The sequence below is a fragment of the Ranitomeya imitator genome, chromosome 3 (genome assembly GCF_032444005.1).
Source record: "Ranitomeya imitator isolate aRanImi1 chromosome 3, aRanImi1.pri, whole genome shotgun sequence".
NCBI lineage: Eukaryota > Metazoa > Chordata > Amphibia > Anura > Dendrobatidae > Ranitomeya > Ranitomeya imitator.
In genome coordinates this window covers 698,459,333-698,483,177 of record NC_091284.1, presented here as the reverse complement: position 1 = coordinate 698,483,177, position 23,845 = coordinate 698,459,333, and the positions used below count along the sequence as shown (strand labels likewise).

General features: G+C 43.3%; 1 protein-coding gene across 4 annotated transcripts in view; it reads right to left on the bottom strand.

The window, feature by feature from the left end:
- Positions 1–5,092: 5,092 nt before the first annotated feature.
- KIF5A (kinesin family member 5A) overlaps positions 5,093–23,845 on the bottom strand; it is a 228,895-nt gene continuing 210,142 nt past the window's right edge. For all 4 annotated transcript variants that reach the window (XM_069758567.1, XM_069758565.1, XM_069758568.1 and 1 more), the window contains 4 exons: positions 22,938–23,020; positions 16,310–16,337; positions 15,560–15,680; positions 5,093–5,891 (listed from right to left, as the gene is read on the bottom strand). In XM_069758567.1, the coding sequence (XP_069614668.1) occupies positions 15,602–15,680; positions 16,310–16,337; positions 22,938–23,020 (190 nt within the window). In that variant the 3' untranslated portion in view covers positions 5,093–5,891; positions 15,560–15,601. The remainder of the gene's footprint in view (positions 5,892–15,559; positions 15,681–16,309; positions 16,338–22,937; positions 23,021–23,845) is intronic.

Here is a 23,845-nt window from a genome sequence, read left to right as displayed (position 1 = left end):
AGGTAATAATGCTTATGAGGACACCAGATACCCAGGTTTATTGGTAGGACATACCTATACATACATCCATACCTATACATACATCTACATGGCTACTTAAATCCTGCCCCTAACACTTCCAGGGAAGCCCCAGGCCCACTCGTGGTTTATAAGAACATGGCCTCTTTAGGCTCAGAAGATCTGGGAAATCTTGAACAGTTGGCAACTATCCATTTACATTTATTTATAAAATAATATTGGTATTTTACCAATTACTGAGACTTGGGTTGGGCCACACGTAGTTGACATCTAGTGAGTGGAAGGGAGGTTGCCTTGCAACCGGGTAACTTTGCAAAAAAATCCAAATCTGTAGAATTTTTGGGCACAAGTTGAGAACTTGAGTGAGACCTGCCACTTGCATGAAACCTGTCTGCAATTTGGCCATTTATTTTTTTCTTCGTTTTTTTTTTTCCTTTAAGAGTAGCTCTAAATTAGTTGCATGACAACCAGTCGCACAACTTTTCTAAGAAATGCTGGAGCCTCAAGGGGGTTATACAGTAATACACAACACCTTCTTAATTGCTTAAGTGCTCAGCATAACATAAAAAATCATACACTTACCTTCTGGAATTTAATCAATACAAAGATCAAAAAATCCCCATGTGCTGGTAATATAATCTAATTCCGTCTGTTTCTGGGTGCCTGGGAAAGGGAAATCTTTTCCAGTGATCCTGTCTTGGGCACAGAGAACATACATCATTGGATGAGATACATTGATGATGTGTGGTTTATCTGGGAAGGCCCAAGACAGGATCTGGATTTGCTCATGGATCGACTAAATATGAATAAGTTGAATATTAAATTGACATACAGAGTGGGGCGGGAATTGGAATTTCTGGACATTCAGATTGGGACGGCATCCAATGGCAATCTCACCACTGAAGTGTATAGGAAGCCAACTGCAACCAACACATTGTTGCATGCCAAGTCATCGCACCCTGGTTCCACCATTAGAGGTATACCGACAGGTCAATTCCTCAGGCTGAAGAGGATATGCTCAGATGACTATGCCTTTGAGGAGCAGGCTAAAATTCTGAGGGAAAGATTTAGGGAAAGGGGGTATAGTAGGAAGGCAATTAGGGAAAGCTATCATCGGGCAAAACATAAAAACATACCCCAAGGAATGAGCTATTGTATAAAAATAAAAAAGTTAATGATAAAGAAGGGGGTCAGGTCCGATTAATTACGACATACAATAGTCAATGGACAAAATTTAGAGAAATTATTAATAAGCATTGGCCCATTCTGTTATCTGATGCTACCCTTAAAAAATGCCTTCCATCAACCCCATTAATTACAGCCCGTAGATCTAAGAATTTAAAAGACTTGTTGGTACATAGTCATTATGAACCCTCTAAACAGAAGAGTAAAACTTGGTTGGAAACAAATGGATGTTTTCCATGTGGACACTGCAGAGGCTGTGCTAACATTATCAAAAGCAAGGATTTTTGTAATTCGGACAGTAAGCGTGTATACGAGATACGACACTTTATTACGTGCTCTACCAAAGGAGTGGTATATAGTGCCCAATGCCCTTGTGGCAAACTGTATGTAGGCCTAACGACTCGTGAACTGCGTATACGTGTAAGAGAACACGTTAGAGACATCGAGAAATCATGGAATTGCGAAGACCCATCTCAACTTAAAACTATACCACGCCAATTCCATCGTTATCATAATAGTGACTCAAGTCTTTTAAAAGTAAAAGGTATCGATGTTATGCATTTGGGACCCCGTGGAGGGGATTTGGCCAAAGCCCTGGCCAAATTGGAATGTAAATGGATCTATAGACTGGGTACTCTAGTCCCAGCAGGGCTAAATGAAAGTTTTGGATTTAGTGCCTTTCTGTAACCAATTTTTATAAGTATATATTGTCTTGCCTTTATCCTTGTTTTTATCTGTATTTATATATTTTAGGGGTTAGAGGGTTTTGATTTTGTGTAGAAGTATGTGGTAATTTTTGGTTTTGTTAGTCTCTTTTAGAATTATCCTTGTCTGCCCTGCTATGGATGTTTTGCCGACAAGAAGCTGCTATCAAGTCGTTATCATCTGAATGCAATTTATGTGATGTTTATTACAGTCATCTTTATTCATATATGAGGGGTTGCTTATGTATTGGGATTAGTCTTATTGTTCACTATATTTATGTTCACTATGTATATTGGGTTTATTATAGCTATAATTATTATATATACGAACACAATAGAGGATTAGTAACTGTATAGTAATTTTACACTGGAATTATGTATTGTTAAAACTGAGCAAAATGTATTTGTTGTTATTTCACATCTCTTAGTTATGTATATATATTATTCACTTATTACACTTGTATGAATTACAATAGGTTTATAGGTTAGTATATAGTCTATGGATCTTGGGTTTTTTCACGCTTTTCGTAGCAAATCCTTCTGTCTTGATAACTGTGTAGCGCTTATTAGCGCATTATTTTCAAACGCTAGCTGGACTTGGTCAGGCCGTGGATATGTGTTTTCATATATTCCTATGTAGATAGTCTCATGCTGTGGTTATTTATTTATTCTTGATCTTAATTGTGGATATGTAATTATATAGTATTGGGAGTGATATATATTATATGTTCTCTAGTAAGCTTATTATTTTGTTGATTTTCTAATATTGTCACTCTGATTAGATATTCTAAGTGGGTCTATAATGATTTTTTTGGCAGGACTTATAGGAGAATTCACATTACGTGGGTTTAGATTTAATAATCTTGCCTGTCTTTACCGCGTCCTCATAGCAGCGATGATTCTGTAGCGCTCATGTAGCGTTCAGGTGGTGCGCGCTGGCTCGGGTCTCTTCGGCCGCAGACTCGGAAATCTCCGGTCTTTTTAGTCTGCCTATATACACGTAGGCAGCTGAAGCTGCCGTGCGTGTAATAGGCGACTCGACCGAGGACGATGAGTCATCTGGCAGCGGCGGGAGAACGAGCTGACGCGCCGGATCTCCAAGACGACACTGAGACGCAGCAATCCTTCAACGGCGTTTTGATTTGATGCAGGGCAGTATAAAGGACCAGATTTCCCTCTACCCCGACACGCTCCCTGAAGAAGTGTGGACGAAACGCGCGTCGGGGTTAGAGGGACCGGGACCCTTCACTTAGCTGTGTAAGTATAGCGTTTTCATGGATACGATCGGTATTTTGGGCTCTTTAGAAAGCGGATATGCAGCAAGTTCTCATATGTGTCTTTTGATTTAGATACATTTTTGGAAGTATCTTTTAGCTGTTATTATCCTGCAAATTTTTGGATATTAGTGTCCTGGTACCTTCTAGGCTTATTATTAGCTTACATGATAGTATTTGTCATACGGCTTTTATATAGCCGGTTTGATTAAGTAACGCTGTGATCATATGCTTGAGGTGAATAGTTACCCAGTGGTCCCTCTTCATCTTAGATACTTTTTGTTTTTTTCTGTTATTTTTTGTTATTAATATATGTGGATTTAATAAAATTGATATTTTAATATACTTTTGAGCATGATGTGTTTTTTCGGTTTCATTGCAAATTAATTGCTATTAATGTTACTGACGGACTTACCTTCTGGACTAGTGGCACTAAGGGTGCTGTGATTCCCATGGTCGCGTGACCACTGCTGCCAATCAGTGGCATCTCCTCCTGTACCAGTTGGTGACTTGTATTGTTCATGATTATGTACTTGTTTTCATTGTGTATACCTCTTTTCACATGTAAAGCGCCATGAAATAAATGGCGCTATAATAATAAACAATAATAACTAACCATTTGCAGCCATTTAGTATTTCCAGATACGCAAAGGCTGCAATCAATCAGCGTCAACAAAACAAAAAAACAGCGCTGATATTGCAGGAGTGGCGTTGGTCTGGGAGGAAAGTACATGATTTTTATTTTTGTGGGGTGCTTAAGCAATTAAGTAAGAGTTGTTCAGTAGTGGACAAACCCTTTAAAACAATATATGAATTTCACAAATCCATGAACTTTAAGGCTATGTTCCAAAGATGAGATTTTGATGCATTTTTGATGTGCAAATTTTTGTTTCTTCAAAAACGTGGACTCTGAGGCTATGTGCACACCTTGCGGATTTGACGCTGCGGATTCGCAGCAGTTTTCCATGCGTTGTACAGTACCAAGTAAACCTATGGAAAACAAAATCCGCAGTGCACATGCTGCAGGTAATTACAGTGTGGAAATACTGCGGTTTATTTTCCGCAGCATGTTAATTCTTTGTGTGATTCTGCAGCGTTTTACACCTGCTCCTCAATAGGAATCTGATGGTGTTAGAACGCAGGTGAAATCCGCACAAAAAACGCTGGAAATCCGCACTGCGTTTTACCTGTGGATTTTTCAAAATCTGCACAGAAAAATCCGCACACGAATCCGCAACGTGGGCACATAGCCAACAGTTCCAGAAAAGTGAATGTGATTCACAGAAATCTCCTTCCCCCTGTGCTTCTTATTTATGCTGCATAAACAGACTTGCGGTGTGTGTCTCACATTCACACAACTTCTACTGCGGGTACGCTGAGTTTTATGTGCGGATTTGTCCCATGAACTTGCCTTAGATGTTGAAAATACGCAGGTAAAAACAGCGGGAACAAAACAAAAATGCATGTAATCCGCACTTAGATACGGTATGTCAATAAAGTTTTGTCAAGGCCAAATACCAGAAAGTATCAAAAACAAAGCAGCTTTATTGAAACAATGACACACACACACAAAAAGAGTCAAAAACACAAACAAAAAAAAAAAGTAAAAAACACAATGAAAAAAACGCAAGTAACTTCAATTAAATAATAGGTGCAGAAACATTGCAGCGTCAAAAATTCGCCAAAAGCTCATCATGGGAACATAGGCTAAAAGGAGCTGAACACCCTACCATGTATCACTACTAACTGATGAGGCAAAAAACTGCGACCCACATAGAACAATACACAGAAGAGGACGCTGTTTACCCACACTGAATCTCCATATCATCATTCTTACAGATTGTTGGAGTCATGTCATGTAGTTTATCAAAGTAGTCATTCAAAATATATAAAAAGAAAAAAAACTAAATAGAGAGTTGAATTATCTTTATTGGAAATTGCTCAACTTACTCTACAATTAAAAAATAAAACAATAATAAATAGTATCTGTAAATTCAAGACACAGACATACACTGGAGACAGAACAGTGCGATGGATCATGCTCACTAAAAGGGAACGTTTCATTATTTATCCTATTTTACAGATCGAGGTTTTATTTTCTTCTGCATTTTTTCTTTTTTATGCAGCCTTAAAGTTTTATTCTTGCAATCTCTGCAAAGTAGCCGACTATTTGTGTACAATGCTGCTGCGTTGGCTGCTTTACATTTTCCCCTGAGGTTCTTTGCATTCGATTCTTGGCAAATACTGGGGACTGAACGCAGGTGGCTTGTAGATGGCCATTGATATACCGTATATATGGTCCTTACTTAGATATAAAATGTTTTTAATGAAAATTTCTCTTTACCCATGTTCTCATCCAGCGGATTGTCAAGCACTGAATAGACAACTATACATCATTTTCATTGTCACATTTTATTCCATTCCTTTGGATACATTACTAACCCCAGGTAAATGACACAGTGCGTGATTCGACAGGTATACATTAAGTTTCCCTAGCGGACTGAGATTAAAACACAAGTGGGTACATAACTGAGTGCATTGCAAAGGTATAGAATCAACATTAGCAGCTGTTAGTATACAGTACGTTAACAGAGCACGGTAGAAAGACATTGAGCTAGAGTCATACAGGGAAGAAGGTAATGTTTGGCAGCAGAGGCCACAGGAAGCGAACTTGCAGCATGCTGGGAATAAGCTTCAGTTCCTTTAGAGACTGGAAGTGGAAAAGAAGAAAGAAAAAAGCAGAGAGAGATCAATAGATTAGTGCATTAGAGGGGAAAGAACAGCGGTGCATTACCGGGCGGAAACTACTGTCCTTGCTCTAGTCCTACATAAAGCAGCGAGTTCGGATTTTCATGTGACAAAGTGTAACGCTGGAGGTTTGGGCTTTCTCCTAATAATAGACAGTCTTGGGTGAAAAGATGGATGAGGTCTGTGATCAAGGTGAAGCCAATGTTATTTATCTCGAAAAATACAACGAGTTTAAGCCACTTCATCACAATTTTGATGGGACCCTAAATCGGATACCAAATCCTCCATTGTTTGCAGCCAAGACTGTCCATTACTTGGAGAAACACTGAGACCACAAGTGCTCCATTCTGCTTGCTTTTTCTGACGGTTCTGATTGGCATCTGTGAGACGAGGACCGTGGCCATAGCACAACCCCATAACGTGTGCACCTACACCCCCCGACTTGTTCCTCTCTTACCTGCATGGACTATGTTGGGTATTTCTTCCACATGCCTCGATGTTTGCTGACAGTCATGCAGTTTGGTAAACCGAGGTGTGCCAAAGCTAAAGGCACCAAACTAAATTTCCACAACAAATCTTATATTTTTGGATATAGAATTTTCAGAGCCGTATCTCATGGTATGTATTTTTTCTGAGTTTTTTCTATGTTAGCTGTTTTTGATATTAGTGTTAGGACCCGCAATATTATGGGGACCCTTGACGTTGGGTTGCGGGCTTACTTTATTTTGGCCAAAATATTAAACCAATACTTCATATAGTGTATGTATTTATCATATGCATGCATTTTTTTGCACTATATCATATCCTTTTCTGCAGGATGTGGCCAGGCCTCTTTATGTTGGCTAGGTTTTTCTGGGGCGTCTTTCACTGTGCGCTGCATTTTATAGTGCTGGGCAGCCCGCCTGTTAATACAAGGGGCGTCATCAATAGGTTGCATACAGACACTGTGCACCGCACCTATCAGTGTGACTGGCATCCTATGTGAGTTATATCAATGTGCATTTTTTCTGCTAGGCAGCCAACCCCTGCAATGTTTGGTTGGGGTGGTTGTTTTTATCAAGTAGTTTGCACCTGTGCCGCTCCTAGCCTGTATCAGTGGAGGCCGGCTGCATCCTGCCAAGTGTGCATTTGTCATCAGACAGGGTTTTGGGAAGGCCATATCTCATGGTATGTATTTTTTCTGAGTTTTTTCTAGAAGTGAATGGAGACAAATGCTTGGAGAGCTCTTAAAATTCCTGATGGGGCAAGACGAGGCCCCATTCTTGAAATAAGCGTGAGTCCAACATTTATCAGACATTTTATCATATTCTGTTGATATACCATAAATATCCTAGATGGAAATGCTCCACTAAAGTAGTAAAGTGAAATGATGTAACTGTATGTTCAGCTTGCCAGCGCTTTCCCACAATTTGCCATATGGTCCATCACATGGGTTGATTGGGGACAAGGTCATCCCATGCCATCCATAGCAAGAGCTGGCTGTAATGCACAGATATGCTCCTGGGGTGTGCGGTGGGTCTCTGACCTTTCCCGGCGCCTGCGCACTGCAGTACTTTCCTCAACAGGGCAGACAAAGTACACCTGCGCCGGAGCCGCAGCGTGAAGACCAGAAGAGGACCTCATCATAAGAAGATGGGAGGCCCCGGACCGGACCGCAGCGGGACCGCCCCTGGGTGAGTATAATCTAACCTCTTTTTCTCATCTTTCAGGATACATCGGGGGCTTATCTACAGCATTGCAGAATGCTGTAGATAAGCCCCTGATACTGGTGGGCTTAACTCACCTTCGATTTTGGGGGTGACAGGTTCCCTTTAAAGGGAACCTGTCAGCAGGATTGTGCACAGTAACCTACAGACAGTGTCAGGTCAGCGCCGTTATACTGATTAAAATGTTACATGGGGTAATGAAATCCATCTTGTGGTTGTTGTTTAATCTTTATTTTCGGTTTTGAGTTAACGATATGCTCGTGCTGCGGGGTGGCCTGTGGGGGGGTCTTCATGTGGTGCTCCGATTAGGTATTCATGTATATGGATTCTGACAGGTCACTGATCCCACACTGACCTGCATCCTACTTTACATAATGAATATTATATATGATATATTAAAAAAAAAATTACTTGCAACATGCAGGCTCGGGCGGCACCTCCTATGCAGCAGCATCATCGCATATGTAATGTGCGATTCATTCTTTTCTCTGATGGTATCCATAAATTCCTAAAAAAAAAATTGGTTTGAAATTGGCGCCGGCCGCTATAGCCGATTACTGCTACTGCGCAGGTGCCGCCATCTTGGAGAACATTTTTTTTTCTCTAACGAGTGTCTGCGCAGTAGCAGCTATCTGATCAATGATAGCTGCTACTGTGCGGGAGCGGCCGGTGCCATTTTCAAACTGATTTTTTTAAAGGGTTTTATGGATACCATAAAAAAAAATAATGAACCACACTACATATGCGATCATCCTCGTGTCTTGATTTTTTTTCTTGCTACACCGTTTACCGATTCGATTAATTCTATTTATATGTTGATAGATCGGGCAATTCTGAAAGCGGCGATACCAAATATGTGTATGTTTGATTGGGGGGTGATTTTAACTTTTATATTTTTTAATATTTTTAAAAAACATTTTTTTAAACTTTTTACTTGCTTCATTAGTCTCCATGTGTTAGGTGTCAAGTTTCAGCCACTGCACAGGGGGAATCTCGAACCATGTCTACTGCGGTCTCCAATTCTCTTCCAGCCGCAGTAGAACCTGCTCAGTAGAGATGTCGATCCCAGCGTCTGGCTCAAGCTGATACTGTGCGCTTGGTTACTGATGCCTTTCCAGGCTCTGCCTTTGTAGCCAGCACTGATCAGCAGCGAGCAGGCGTTTCTAGGACTAAGTCCAAGCTTTTCCCATACTGAGCATACCCACGGGACGAACTCCCATTGGAGGTCGGGGGTCACATGCCCAGGTCCTGTTGCGGCTCCTATTGGACCATCTGGAAGGTCCTGGAGCGCTACTTCTATTAGACTATTCACACTGGGTGAGGTCTAACCCATGTGTGAGCAAGCGTCCATCCGCCATTACTCAGCAGCAGGTGTCGTCTCTGCACGGTGGACCCCGGACTGCGAACGCACCTCATATTCTTTAACCCCTTCATGACCCAGCCTATTTTGACCTTAAAGACCTGGCCGTTTTTTGCAATTCTGACCAGTGTCCCTTTATGAGGTAATAACTCAGGAACGCTTCAATGGATCCTAGCGGTTCTGAGATTGTTTTTTCGTGACATATTGGGCTTCATGTTAGTGGTAAATTTAGGTCAATAAATTCTGTGTTTATTTGTGATAAAAACGGAAATTTGGCGAAAATTTTGAAAATTGCGCAATTTTCACATTTTTAATTTTTATTCTGTTAAACCAGAGAGTTATGGGATACAAAATAGTTAATAAATAACATTTCCCACATGTATACTTTACATCAGCACAATTTTGGAAACAAAATTTTTTTTTGCTAGGAAGTTATAAGGGTTAAAATTTGAGCAGCGATTTCTCATTTTTACAACGAAATTTACAAAACCATTTTTTTTAGGGACCACCTCACATTTGAAGTCAGTTTACGGGGTCTATATGGCTGAAAATACCCAAAATTGACATCATTCTAAAAACTGCACCCCTCAAGGTGCACAAAACCACATTCAAGAAGTTTATTAACCCTTCAGGTGCTTCACAACAGCAGAAGCAACATGGAAGGAAAAAATGAACATTTAACTTTTTAGTCACAAAAATGATCTTTTAGCAACAATTTTTTTATTTTCCCAATGGTAAAAGGAGAAACTGAACCATGAAAGTTGTTGTCCAATTTGTCCTGAGTACGCTGATCCCTCATATGTGGGGGTAAACCACTGTTTGGGCGCACAGCAGGGCTTGGAAGGGAAGGAGCGCCATTTGACTTTTTGAATGAAAAATTGGCTACACTCTTTAGCGGACACCATGTCGCGTTTGGAGAGCCCCTGTGTGCCAAAACATTGGAGCTCCCCCACAAGTGACCCCATTTTGGAAACTAGACCACCCAAGGAACTTATCTAGATGCCTAGTGAGCACTTTAAACCCTCAGGTGCTTCACAAATTGATCCGTAAAAATGAAAAAGTACTTTTTTTTCACAAAAAAAATCTTTTCGCCTCAATTTTTTCATTTTCACATGGGCAATAGGATGAAATGGATCCTAAAATTTGTTGGGCAATTTCTCCCGAGTACGTCGATACCTCACATGTGGGGGTAAACCACTGTTTGGGCACACGGCAGGCTCGGAACGGAAGGCGCGCCTTTTGACATTTTGAATGGAAAATTAGCTCCAATTGTTAGCGGACACCATGTCGCGTTTGGAGAGCCCCTGTGTGCCTAAGCATTGGAGCTCCCCCACAAGTGACCCCATTTTGGAAACTAGACCCACCAAGGAACTTATCTAGATGCATACTGAGCACTTTAAACCCCCAGGTGCTTCACAGAAGTTTATAACGCAAAGCCATGAAAATAAAAAATAATTTTTCTGTCCTCAAAAATGATTTTTTAGCCTGGAATTTCCTATTTTGCCAAGGGTAATAGGAGAAATTGGACCCCAAATATTGTTGTCCAGTTTGTCCTGAGTACGCAGATACCCCATATGTGGGGGTAAACCACTGTTTGGGCGCACGGCAGGGCTCGGAAGGGAAGGCACGCCATTTGGCTTTTTAAATGGAAAATTAGCTCCAATCATTGGCGGACACCATGTCGCGTTTGGAGAGCCCCTGTGTGCATAAACATTGGAGATCCCCCACAAATGACCCCATTTTGGAAACTAGACCCCCAAAGGAACTAATCTAGATGTGTGGTGAGCACTTTGAACCCTCAAGTGCTTCACAGAAGTTTATAACGCAGAGCCATGAAAATAAAAATAAAAAATTATTTTCTCAAAAATGATTTTTTAGCCCGCAATTTTTTATTTTCCCAAGGGTAACAGGAGAAATTTGACCCCAAAAGTTGTTGTCCAGTTTCTCCTGAGTACGCTGATACCCCATATGTGGGGGTAAACCACTGTTTGGACACATGCCGGGGCTCGGAAGTGAAGTAGTGACGTTTTGAAATGCAGACTTTGATGGAATGGTCTGCGGGCATCACGTTGCGTTTGCAGAGCCGCTGATGTGGCTAAACAGTAGAAACCCCACACAAGTGACCCCATTTTGGAAACTAGACCCCGAAAGGAACTTATCTAGATATGTGGTGAGCACTTTGAACCCCCAAGTGCTTCACAGACGTTTACAACGCAGAGCCGTGAAAATAAAAAATCATTTTTCTTTCCTCAAAAATGATGTTTTAGCAAGCAATTTTTTATTTTCTCAAGGGTAACAGGAGAAATTGGACCCCAATAATTGTTGCGCAGTTTGTCCTGAGTATGCTGGTACCCCATATGTGGGGGTAAACCACTGTTTGGGCACACGTCGGGGCTCGGAAGTGAGGGAGCACCATTTGACTTTTTGAATACAAGATTGGCTGGAATCAATGGTGGCGCCATGTTGCGTTTGGAGACCCCTGATGTGCCTAAACAGTGGAAACCCCTCAATTCTACCTCCAACACTAACCCCAACACACCCCTAACCCTAATCCCAACTGTAGCCATAACCCTAATTACAACCCTAACCCCAACACACCCCTAACCACAACCCTAACCTCAACACACCCCTAACCACAACCCTAATTCCAACCCTAACCCTAAGGCTATGTGCCCACGTTGCGGATTCGTGTGAGATTTTTCAGCACCATTTTTGAAAAATCCGCAGGTAAAAGGCACTGCGTTTTACCTGCGGATTTACCGCGGATAGCCAGTGTTTTTTGTGCGGATTTCACCTGCGGATTCCTATTGAGGAACAGGTGTAAAACGCTGCGGAATCCGCACAAAGAATTGACATGCTGCGGAAAATACAACGCAGCGTTTCCGCACGGTATTTTCCGCACCATGGGCACAGCGGATTTGGTTTTCCATATGTTTACATGGTACTGTAAACCTGATGGAACACTGCTGCGAATCTGCAGCCAAATCCGCACCGTGTGCACATAGCCTAATTCTAAAGGTATGTGCGCACGCTGCGGAAAACGCTGTGGATCCACAGCAGTTTCCCATGAGTTTACAGTTTAATGTAAACCTACGGGAAACAAAAATCGCTGTACACATGCTGCAGAAAAACTGCACGGAAACGCAGCGGTTTACATTCCGCAGCATGTCACTTCTTTCTGCGGATTCCGCAGCGGTTTTACAACTGCTCCAATAGAAAATCGCAGTTGTAAAACCGCAGTGAAATGCGCAGAAAAACCGCGATAAATCCACAGCGGTTTAGCACTGCGGATTTATCAAAATCCGCTCCGGAAAAATCCACAGAGGACCAGAATACGTGTGCACATACCGAAACCCGAACCCTAACCCTAACCCTAGTTCTAACTCCAACCTTAGTGGAAAAAAAAAAAATTATTTATTTTATTATTGTCCCTACCTATGGGGGTGACAAAGGGGGGGGGGGGGTCATTTACTGTTTTTTTTATTTTGATCACTGTGAGGTTTTATCACAGTGATCAAAATTCACATTGGAACGAATCTGCCGGCCGGCAGATTCGGCGGGCGCACTGCGCATGCGCCCGCCATTTTGGAAGATGGTGGCGCCCAGGAAAGAAGACGGGCGAACCCCGGGAGGCTCGGTAAGTATGATGGCGTGGGGGGGGGGGGGAGCACAGGGGGGTGGATCGGAGAATGGGGGGGTGGATCGGAACACGGGGGGGTGGATCGGAACATGGGGGGGTGGATCGGAGCACGGGGGGGTGGATCGCAGTGCGAGGGGGTGGATCGCAGTGCGGGGGGGGGGTGGATCGGAGTGCAGGGGGGTTGGATTGGAGCACAGGGGGAGCGGGCATGAGGACGGGGGAGCGGAACACAGGACGGAGGGGAGCGGACCACAGATCGGGGAGCTGGAGGGGCGATCGGTGGGGTGGGGGCACATCAGTGTTTCCAGCCATGGCCAATGATATTGCAGCATCGGCCATGGCTGGATTGTAATATTTCACCAGTTTTTAGGTGAAATATTACAAATCGCTCTGATTGGCAGTTTCACTTTCAACAGCCAATCAGAGCGATCGTAGCCACGGGGGGAAGTGAAGCCACCCCCCCTAGGCTAAAGTACAACTCCTCCTGTCCCTGCAGGCCGGGTGAAATTACAGTTAACCCTTTCACCCGGCCTGCAGGAGCCCAATCCGGCATATGCTGCGTCACAGGTCGGAATGGCACAGGTTTTCATGACGTATACGGTGCGTCAAAGGTCGGGAAGGGGTTAATATTATTATTTGGTGCGTTCCGCCAGTCCTAACACCATGGAAGCCCAGAAGCTGCCATAGCCTGATCACATGTACTACAAAGTATGTAGCAGTAATACTCACTTGCTATGAGTGCCGACTGCTGGGCTATGACAACCACAGGGGTCTCCTCCTGACTCTGGGTTGTCATGCCAACCCATCGGCGACCCGCGATCCTGTGACACAGGCGCCGATGGGCGGGGTTAATGACGTGCTTCTTGCGCATGCATGTTAAATGCCGCTGTCAGAGTTTGACAGCGGCACCTAACATGTTAACAGCCGCGGGTAGGTCGCGATTCCACCCGCGGCTATTAGGGGGAGGCGACAGCTGATCAGATCAGCTGTCATGTGCCGGAAAAAGTGCGGGCTCATCGCCGGAGCCTGCCCCAAACGGATGGAGGCGTCCAATGTCGGATATATTTGTCATTGGATGTTAATGGATTAAAGGGGTTTTCACACAAAGTTCATTTTAAAGTTGATTTTAATTAATAGATCTTGGAATAATGATAAATTCCACAATTGAATGTGTTTAATTTTTTTTCTCTGTGCTGAGATAATCTTATAAATGTGCCCCTGCTGTGTAATGGCCGTGTCTGACCGTACAGGGACATGGTCTGATCATACCACAGCTCCTGGGCAGGGGAGGAAGCAAAAGAGAGGATACATGCAGGACAGCAGGGGATCACAGCTGATTCTTTTTGTAAGGTAAAACATTTCCCTGCCGGTTTTAAAAAAATGTTTGCCTCAAAGAATCAATTGTGATCCCCTGCTATAATGTCTGTATTTTCTTTTGCTCCCTCCCCTGCCCATGGTATGATCAGACCATGTCCCTTTGAACAGTCAGACACGGCCATTAGGCCGGTTTCACACGTCAGTGGCTCCGGTGCGTGAGGTGACAGTTTCCTCACGTACCGGAGACACTAACTCACGTAGACACATTGAAATCAATGTGTCTCTGCACATGTCAGCGTGTTTTCACGGACCGTGTGTCCGTGTGCAAAACACGGAGACATGTCAGTGTTCGTGGGAGCGCACAGATTACACGGACCCATTAAAGTCAATGGGTCTGTGTAAAACACGTACCGCACACGGACGCTGTCCGTGTGCAGTCCGTGTGCCATGCAGGAGACAGCGCTACAGTAAGCGCTGTCCCCTCACGTGGTGCTGAAGCCGCCATTCATATCTTCTCTCCAGCAGCATTCGCTGGATAGAAGATATGAAAAATCCTTTTTTTTTTCGTGTGTAAAATAAAGATCCCTGTCCCCACCCCCCTCCCACCCCCTGTGCGCCCGCCCGCTGTTATTTAAATACTCACCCGGCTCTCTCGCAGCGTCATGTCCTCGCTGCACCTTCTCCTGTATGAGCGGTCACGTGGTGCCGCCCATTACAGTCATGAATATGTGGCTCCACCTCCCATAGGGGTGGAGCCGCATATTCATCACTGTAATGGGTGGCACCACGTGACCGCTCATACAGGAGAAGCTGTGGGGGGCGCACAGGGGGTGGGAGGGGGGTGGGGACAGGGATCTTTATTTTACACACACACAAAAAAAAAAAAAGGATTTTTCATATCTTCTATCCAGCGAACGCTGCTGGAGAGAAGATATGAATGGCTTCAGCACTAGATGCAGGGGACAGCGCTTATCTCTAGCGCTGTCTCCTGCACGCTCAGTGTGGTACCCAGTCGGCACACGGGCGGCACACGTGTGCCACATGGAAGGCCTACGTGAGCTCACGGACACGAAAATTCCGGTACCGATTTTTCCGGTACCGGAATTATCTGGACGTGTGAGACTGGCCTTACACAGTACACAGCAGAGGCACATGTTTTAGATTATCCCTTTAACGTCAGAACGCCACAGGTCAGAGGTCACATGACCTGTTGTTCTATCCGTATATTGGACTTGTTGACATGCAATAAATGTGTAAGATGGTAATTCCCCTTTAATACAAATAAAGGGAATCTGTCACCAGATTTCTGGTCTCCTATCTGAGAGCAGCTGTAGGGGCAGAGACCCTGACTACAGTGATACATCACTTACTTTACTGGTAGCTGCAGTTTTGAGACAATCAGTGTTTTATCTGCTGCAGATCTAGCAGTTCTCTGAATGCTGAGCTCTGTATAATCCCGATCGCACCACTGATTGACAGCTTACTACATCAAGCAGCCCAGTAAGTGAGACATCACTGGAACCAGGGTATCTGTCTCTACATCATGCTGCTCTCAGATTAGGTGACAGATTCCTTTTAAAATGTAAAACTCCTTTCCATTGACTTACCTGGAAGTGCAGGTGAAAAGACACATTTAGTGAACCCTGTTATTAGCTGGCTGCAGTCTCCTGGTGAAGGGGAAATAACTGGGACTGTTCATCAGCCTCACAGCCACATGGCAAGTCACTTCTGGAACAAAGATAAAGCCGAAAATGAAGGTACATTAAACATGTAATGAAAGATCACAAATAGAAATAATCCAGGCAAAAAAACCGTGGCAACAAATGAAGCACTTTACTTATTTTACACATTTTAAAAATCCATCAGGTTGCTATTTACAATTTTACTTTCATTATTTAGACTTGGCCATAATAGAACAATATAATAGGGTTCTATGCCCCAGCAGAAGCAAAGAAGGCGAAACTATGTGTCAAGGTGGATCACTGCCTTCGGCATATTTTTATATCGATGGGTTATGAGCTATTTTATTTCTCGTGAATATAATAAAGACTGCTCATATCAAAGTACTCTTCAAGACCTATGGATTCACTTCTGGTAGTACTATAGGGTGCAGAATTCCCACTAGCCATGTAAACAAAACACAACTGTGGAACAGAGGAGGGCGTTTTTTTTGTTGTTTAGTTTTTAAATGAATGATTTGACAAATGAATGGACATAATTTAATGGTGAGTTACAGTATATGTCGCTGACATTGCAGTGCATACATTTTATTTTTAATGCTCTTTTGGGCTTTTTCAGGTGGGTTCTAGGCAGCATTCGCCTGAAAAAGACGCTGTGTGCAAATACAGGGGACTCACCGGTTATCATTGATGTCTGTAGCATTGCCTGTTATCAGCACAAAAGGAGAAAAGACAAAAATAAATCACTCTCTTAATAGGACAACAATTCTGTCTGGACTTATGAACTTCACTGCCATATGTCACAGTAAAATATAGTATAGTGCACTACGTGGGTGGTTAGCAATAGAATATAACATCTCACTAATGTGTGATTCTCCTTGAAGATCAGTAGGTCATTGCGTTCACACACTTATCTAGTGGTTTATTACTTTACATGCCTCCTAGCGATAACTCTATGGCTGAGCAGTAATTGCCTCCACACGTCCACGGTATGGCAGCTACAAAAGCTTATTTACCCTGATTTCTGGCTACAGTAAGAAAACGGGTCAATAACAAAATTTGTGATCACATTAAGGCTATGTGCTCACATCCGGAATTGCCGCGACAATTCAGCAACTGTGCCTCGGGTAAAACGCATGCGGAATTGGCATGCGTATTCCCGCTAAACCCTAGCGTTTTCCAAGCGTAATTAGTTTGCAGAATGCTAGCGTTTTCCAAGCGATCTGTAGCATCGCTTGGAAAACTGATTGACAAGTTGGTCACACTTGTCAAGCATAGTGTTTCACAAGTGTGACAAACTTTTACTATTGATGCTGCCTGTGCAGCATCAATAGTAAAAAGATCTAATGTTAAAAACAATAAAAAAAAAAATCGTGATATTCTCACCTTCCGGCGTCCCCCGCAGCCTTCCCGCTCCTCGCGATGCTCCCGTTCCCAATAATGCCTCGCGGCAATGACCCCAGATGACGAAGCGGTCTCACAAGATCACTACGTCATCACAGGTCATTGCCACAAAGCATCACTGGGAACTGAAGCATCGCGAGGAGCAGGAAAGCTGCCGGAAGGTGAGAATATCACGATTTTTTATTTTAATTCTTTTTTACAATTATATGGTTCCCAGGGCCTGGAGGAGAGTCTCCTCTCCTCCACCCTGGGTACCAACCGCACATGATCCGCTTACTTCCTGCATGGTGGGCATAGCCACATGCGGAAAGTAAGCGGATCAATGCATTCCTATGTGTGCGGAATCCCCGCGATTCCGCACAAAGAATGAACATGCTGCGTTTTTTTTCCGGAATGCGATTCCGCCGCAGAAAAAAAAGCAACACGTGCACAAAAATTGCGGGTCGCATTATAATAATAGGATGCTTAATGTATGCGTTGTTTTTTTTTTTACGCGGCTTTATCGCATTTTTATAACGAAGAAAAAATGTGAAAAATCATGAACGTGTGCACACAGTGAGCTTCTAAGTTCCCGACTCCATAAAGTATACACCAGTGACACGTTTATCCTCTACCTGTTTAGTGATCGAACAGTCATGATCTAAATACTAAAAGAAACCAATTAGTGTGCTGCAATGTGACAGGCTGCTACAGGTATCAACAGGGCTGTGGAGTCGGAGCCCATTTTGGTGGAGTCGGGTGTCATGGAAATTGAGGAGTCGGAGTCTTGGCTTACCAACTCCACAGCCCTGGGTTTCACCATTACTCACCGAACACAAGGCGTGATATAATACTCCATCAGTCTAAGGCTGCCATCACACTAGCAGTATTTGGTCAGTATTTTACATCAGTATTTGTAAGCCAAAACCAGGAGTGGAACAAACAGAGGAAAAGTATAATAGAAACATATGCACCACTTCTGCATTTATCACCCACTCCTGGTTTTGGCTTACAAATACTGAGGTAAAATACTGACCAAATACTGCTAGTGTGACGGCAGCCTAATCGTCAGGGGTGGACATATCACTGGTGCAACCTGGGGCCTAAGAACTAAGGGGACCCATTTCCTCCTCCAAAACAGGTGATTTGTGCACTATGATTTTCTGTTGGACTGCAGAGGGCCCGTATATTGTTCTTGCACAGGGGCCCTTTCCTGACTGTGTCCGCTACTGCTAATCACATACAGATTACTGTAATAACGGAGGCGGAGGGTTGAATCTTCCAGCTCAGCAGGCTTATTTGTGGACTATTAGGAATCATGGTTTTAATACCAAAGAAAGAAAAGTACGGTAAGTGAAAAATAAAGAAAAAAAACGGCTTCCTTGGTCCTGTAAGGCCATGTTCACACGTTGAGTATTTGGTCAGTATTTTACCTCAGTATTTGTAAGTCAAAACCAGGAGTGGAACAATCAGAGGAAAAGTATAATAGAAACATATGCACCACTTCTGTATTTATCACCCACTCCTGGTTTGGGCTTACAGATACTGAGGTATAGTTCTTGCTGCAAATCCACATGTATGAGGCTATGTTCCCTTGATGAGCATTTGGTGAATTTTTAATGTTGCAGATTGTCTGCACCCATTATGTAAATTAGGTTTTTTATTGGGTTTTTTTTTAGTGCGTTTTCTCTTACATGCGTTTTTAATCATATGGCTTTTATCTTGGCATGTCATATTTTAAATAAAGCTGCTTTGTTTTTCATTCTTTCTGGTATTTGGCTTTGACAACATTTTATTGATAGTCATGTGCAGATCACAAGCGTTTTTAGTGCGTTTCCACAGCAGAAAAGCACTAAAAACTTGTGTGCATTTTTTTACCTACGGATTTACCACATCTAATGCAAGTCTATGGGGAAAATCTGCACATAAAACTCAGTGTACCCGCAAGAGAAGTTGATATTTTGCAGATTTGAAACTCACATCGCAGGTCAGTTAACACTGAGTAATAAAGAAGCACAGTGGGCACGAGGTTTCTAAAAATCCATCCACTTTTACGGAACTGTAAAGCCACGTTCACACGTTCAGTATTTGCTCAGTATTTCACATCACTATTTGTAAGACAAAATTAGGAGTCGAACAATTAGAGGAAAAGTATAATAGCAACACATCACCACTTCTGTATTTATCACCCATCATGGTTTTGGCTCACAGACACTGAGGTAAAATACTGAACGTGTGAATGTGGTCTAAGATGATGAGTTTTTAATGCAGCAAAAATATGCAGCATCAAAAACTCATCAATGGCACACAGCCTTAGGCCATGTGCACACATTGAGTATTTGGTGAGTTTTTCTTACCTCAGTATTTGTAAGCCAAAACCATACTATACTTTTCCTCTGATTGTTCCACTCCTGGTTTTGGCTTACAGAAACTGATGTAAAAAAACTCACCAAATGCTCAAAGTGTGCACATGGACTTAAATATCTGCACCATATACACAGCAGAATGAACATGCCGTGGAATTGGAAGAAAACATTATGCTTGTGACTTCATTATCAAAAATGTCCTCAGCATGTGGATGAGGTTACCGTACTGTAATCCACTGTGATTTCACTCTGCACCAACCCTAAGCCACTGGTAAAGTCCACAGCGCATCTGTTCTGTACTGGATTATTGGAAGATTTGAACTATCGGACACCACACTATACTTAAAAAAACCCGTTACAAACATGAATCTATACAGTCAGTGTCTGCGTGTGGGATATGTGTAGGAAGTCGGGGACAGGGCCGTAGTCATGGCTGACAGCAACCCTTGTATCACCCCCTGGCCCTCTCCCAGCACAAGATCATGTTTTCTTCTCTGAGTACCTCGGTGCTGTTCCTCAACGCCATCTGGACTTGCCCGGTACGGGGATGTATTCCTCACAGACGGTTCCACAAAATAAGAGTCACTGTCCGGTTTCAACATCAACTCTTTTACTCAGCACTTCATCCAGGGCATATTCAATACACACTCAGGAATTCTTATCAGGCAATGCTTCCGCTTTCCCTTGCCTTCTCTCACGTATGCTAAGCTTGTCCCTGGGATGGACCGCATCCTTCGGTCCCTTAACATATTCACTGTCCTGTATTCTTGCCTCCTGTGAGGGGGTTCTCCACCGTTTCGCCCCAGATCTGAAAACCGCTGACCACGCAAAAATCTGCCACATTTCTTGTGACCTGGTTTCGTGCTGCTTAGCTTTTCCTTCTGATGACAACTGCAGACCCACTAATTCTGCACCGTCAATGCTGCTGCTGCGTTTGCTGTAACTCTCCGGCCCCTGGATCCTGTCAGCTGGGCTCACACTTCTGAGGAATGTTACGGGGCACGATGTCAACCTCAGGCTGGACAGCCCTGTAGAGCTACTCGGGCGCCCCGGTCCCAACTGGGCTAAAACAGGAAGCCTCCTCTATCTTATTCCCACCGTGCCCCTCCTATGCTAACCATTTTCTATGATGCCCCCATATAGTGGCCAACTTGGGATACTACTCTAACACTATACTGGCACTTGCATTCCCTGAGAAACAATGTGCAAATACATGGGAAAACATATTAAGCATTAGACAGAGCAACACACATAAGGTGTAGCAGTACTCATATACACAGTGGTAATACACTTTATGCATAGCAGTACCATCGTGTATGAAACATATGCAAAACATGAAAGACATTAGTTACATACAGTATATACAGAGGTTAAGGGGAACCAGGCATTACCCTGTCACATCCCCTACATGTGCACACTAATTTACAGCTGACAGGATTCTTTCATGGTACTCGGAGGGAAACCTGAAAAAGATATAAATCTATTGGACTTTATTCCATGACAGCTAACTGGATCATCGTATATTAACATGCACTTGGAATGGCCGATGGTGCCAGTGCTGGTTATCCGGACGCTGGATATAATGTAGATTAATGCTGCCATACATACTGAGTCTTAATGAATAGGATAAAAGTATAATGCCTTACTGCCAGCCCCATGACTTCTGATATTAAGAATTTGCTAAATTATCAAGTCGTCTTCATGCTAATCCGCCACGAGACTATATTTATTACAAGTTAAATGAATGCTCTTTTCACACCAATATTACCATACAAAGAAGATTAGTAAGCCCTGATCTAAAGGGCTGTGCTCATGTCCCTGATTTCTGGGCTGGCCATCGGTCACTTGGCCTGAACTCCACAGCCTCATAAGCATATAGGAGACTGATGATTTTTGGCCAGGAAACCTGTAAACTCTCCTGATATTGTGATCCGGACATGGACAGTGAAACACACTGGGCTGGGTGTAGGTCTCCTGGATCTAACTCAGACATGTCTGAGGCTGTCAAGTTATTATTATTATTATTTTTTATAGTGCTATTTATTCCATGGCGCTTTACATGTGAGGAGGGGTATACATAATAAAAACAAGTACAATAATCTTGAACAATACAAGTCACAACTGGTAGAGGAGGAGAGGGGGCACTGCCCGCGAGGGCTCACAATCTACAAGTTCAGAGCAAACTTTATGTTTCTGCAACAGAAATTGACATGCTGAGGTTAAACAAATACCTCAACAAAAGCCAAATTCTGTGTGAATTTCACACCCAAAATTTCACCCCTTGGATTAGATTAGGATAACACCCATCCACTTAGTTGGAAGTGCACAATGCTGCCGATTTTACGTGCCTACAATCCATGAGTAGAAACAGCACAAAACATGAAATGCGTAAACCTGGCCAAAGGGTAAGAAAGCATAAAGGACAGATAACACCTCCTTTTTTTGCAGGTTTTGACACTTTTATTGTCTTGTTGGCGTGTCCTACTTTTAACAGCGCTGTCTTATTTTTGATACTTCACAGTATTTGGCAAAATATTTTTGATACAGTGATGTGAGTATTACATGAATCATACCCTATGATGATGCGTTTTTTGAACTGCGAAAACAAACAGCATCAAAAACTCACCAAGAATTCATTGTGGGAACTTAACCTTAAACAAGCCAATAATCGGCCTAACAAATGTTTGAAAAAACACTGATCACTGGGAACTTTACCTTACCGATGTAAACTGACCAAGAAGCCTTAAGTGTGAATAGCTCCTAAATCAGATATAAATGCGGCATTTGCAGCATAAGGGGTCAACATATGATGACTTCCATCAAAGTTGCCCCTGCAGCCACGTCTCACCAATGATTGGGGGATTCTCACAATCTGAGATGCCCCTGCAGCCATGTCTCACCAATGATTGGGGGATTCTCACAATCTGAGATGCCCCTGCAGCCATGTCTCACCAATGATTGGGGGATTCTCACAATCTGAGATGCCCCTGCAGCCATGTCTCACCAATGATTGGGGGATTCTCACAATCTGAGATGACCCTGCAGCCATGTCTCACCAATGATTGGGGGATTCTCACAATCTGAGATGCCCCTGCAGCCATGTCTCACCAATGATTGGGGGATTCTCACAATCTGAGATGCCCCTGCAGCCATGTCTCACCAATGATTGGGGGATTCTCACAATCTGAGATGCCCCTGCAGCCATGTCTCACCAATAATTGGGGGATTCTCACAATCTGAGACGGCCCTGCAGCCATGTCTCACCAATGATTGGGGGATTCTCACAATCTGAGATGCCCCTGAAGCCATGTCTCACCAATGATTGGGGGATTCTCACAATCTGAGATGCCCCTGAAGCCATGTCTCACCAATGATTGGGGGATTCTCACAATCTGAGATGCCCCTGAAGCCATGTCTCACCAATGATTGGGGGATTCTCACAATCTGAGATGACCCTGCAGCCATGTCTCACCAATGATTGGGGGATTCTCACAATCTGAGATGCCCCTGCAATAACACAGGAATATAGTTTCTACCGTATGATTTAGTTGTCTCACCATTGTCCACATTCATCTTCTGGTAAGTAAGCAAGCTGCTAGTGGAAGAACTGCTTCTTGCAGTGGAACATGGGTTGGAGTAACTAGAAACAAAAAAAATAGTCAGCCTTGTATTAATGCAATATGCAGTCTGTTAAATCTTACATATCTGGTAAGACACAGTATAACTTTTTGCAAAAAATGAGTAAAGAACAATACAAATAAAAAAATAATTCAATTGCTATAAAATAAAATATATAATTAAATGATCAATACCGTAAATTCAGTTCGGGAAAACCTTGATAAAGAGGTTGTGCTGCCCTGGATGTTATGTGGATCAATGAGATCCTTCTGCCTTGGCCGATTCTGTGCAAGACTCTTAGGCTGGGTTCACATTGCGTTCAGTGACTCCATTAAACGGACTACGTTACACCGCGGCATAACGCGGTGTAACGTAGTCCGTTAACGCTGCCATTGAATGTAATGTCGGACGCTTCGCTAGCGCACCCCCGCGATGTGCCGTCATTGAGTGACGGACCCGAGACGTGGGCTGCAGCGTTTCCAGGTCCGTCACTGCTAGCGCAGCTGGAGCTAGCAGATGCTCCATCTGCGCTAGCGCATTAGAACGTCGACACTTGCGTTAACAGCAGCCCGTTAGCGTATGTGCTTAACGGGTTGCTGTTAACGCAGTGTGAACCCGGCCTTACTCATGTATCGTCTGTCTTTTGGTCTTGCATGGAGCCGGCAGAGATGAAAGGATCCCATTTCACTGCATTTATGTTCTGAGTACTGTTATCACCCTACTGCAAAAAAACAGAGGACTGACCATACAGGCTCGTCTAGCTAAATTTAGGGTCATTCAAAGACATACAGTGGGGAAAATAAGTATTTGATACACTGCCGATTTTGCAAGTTTTCCCACCTACAAA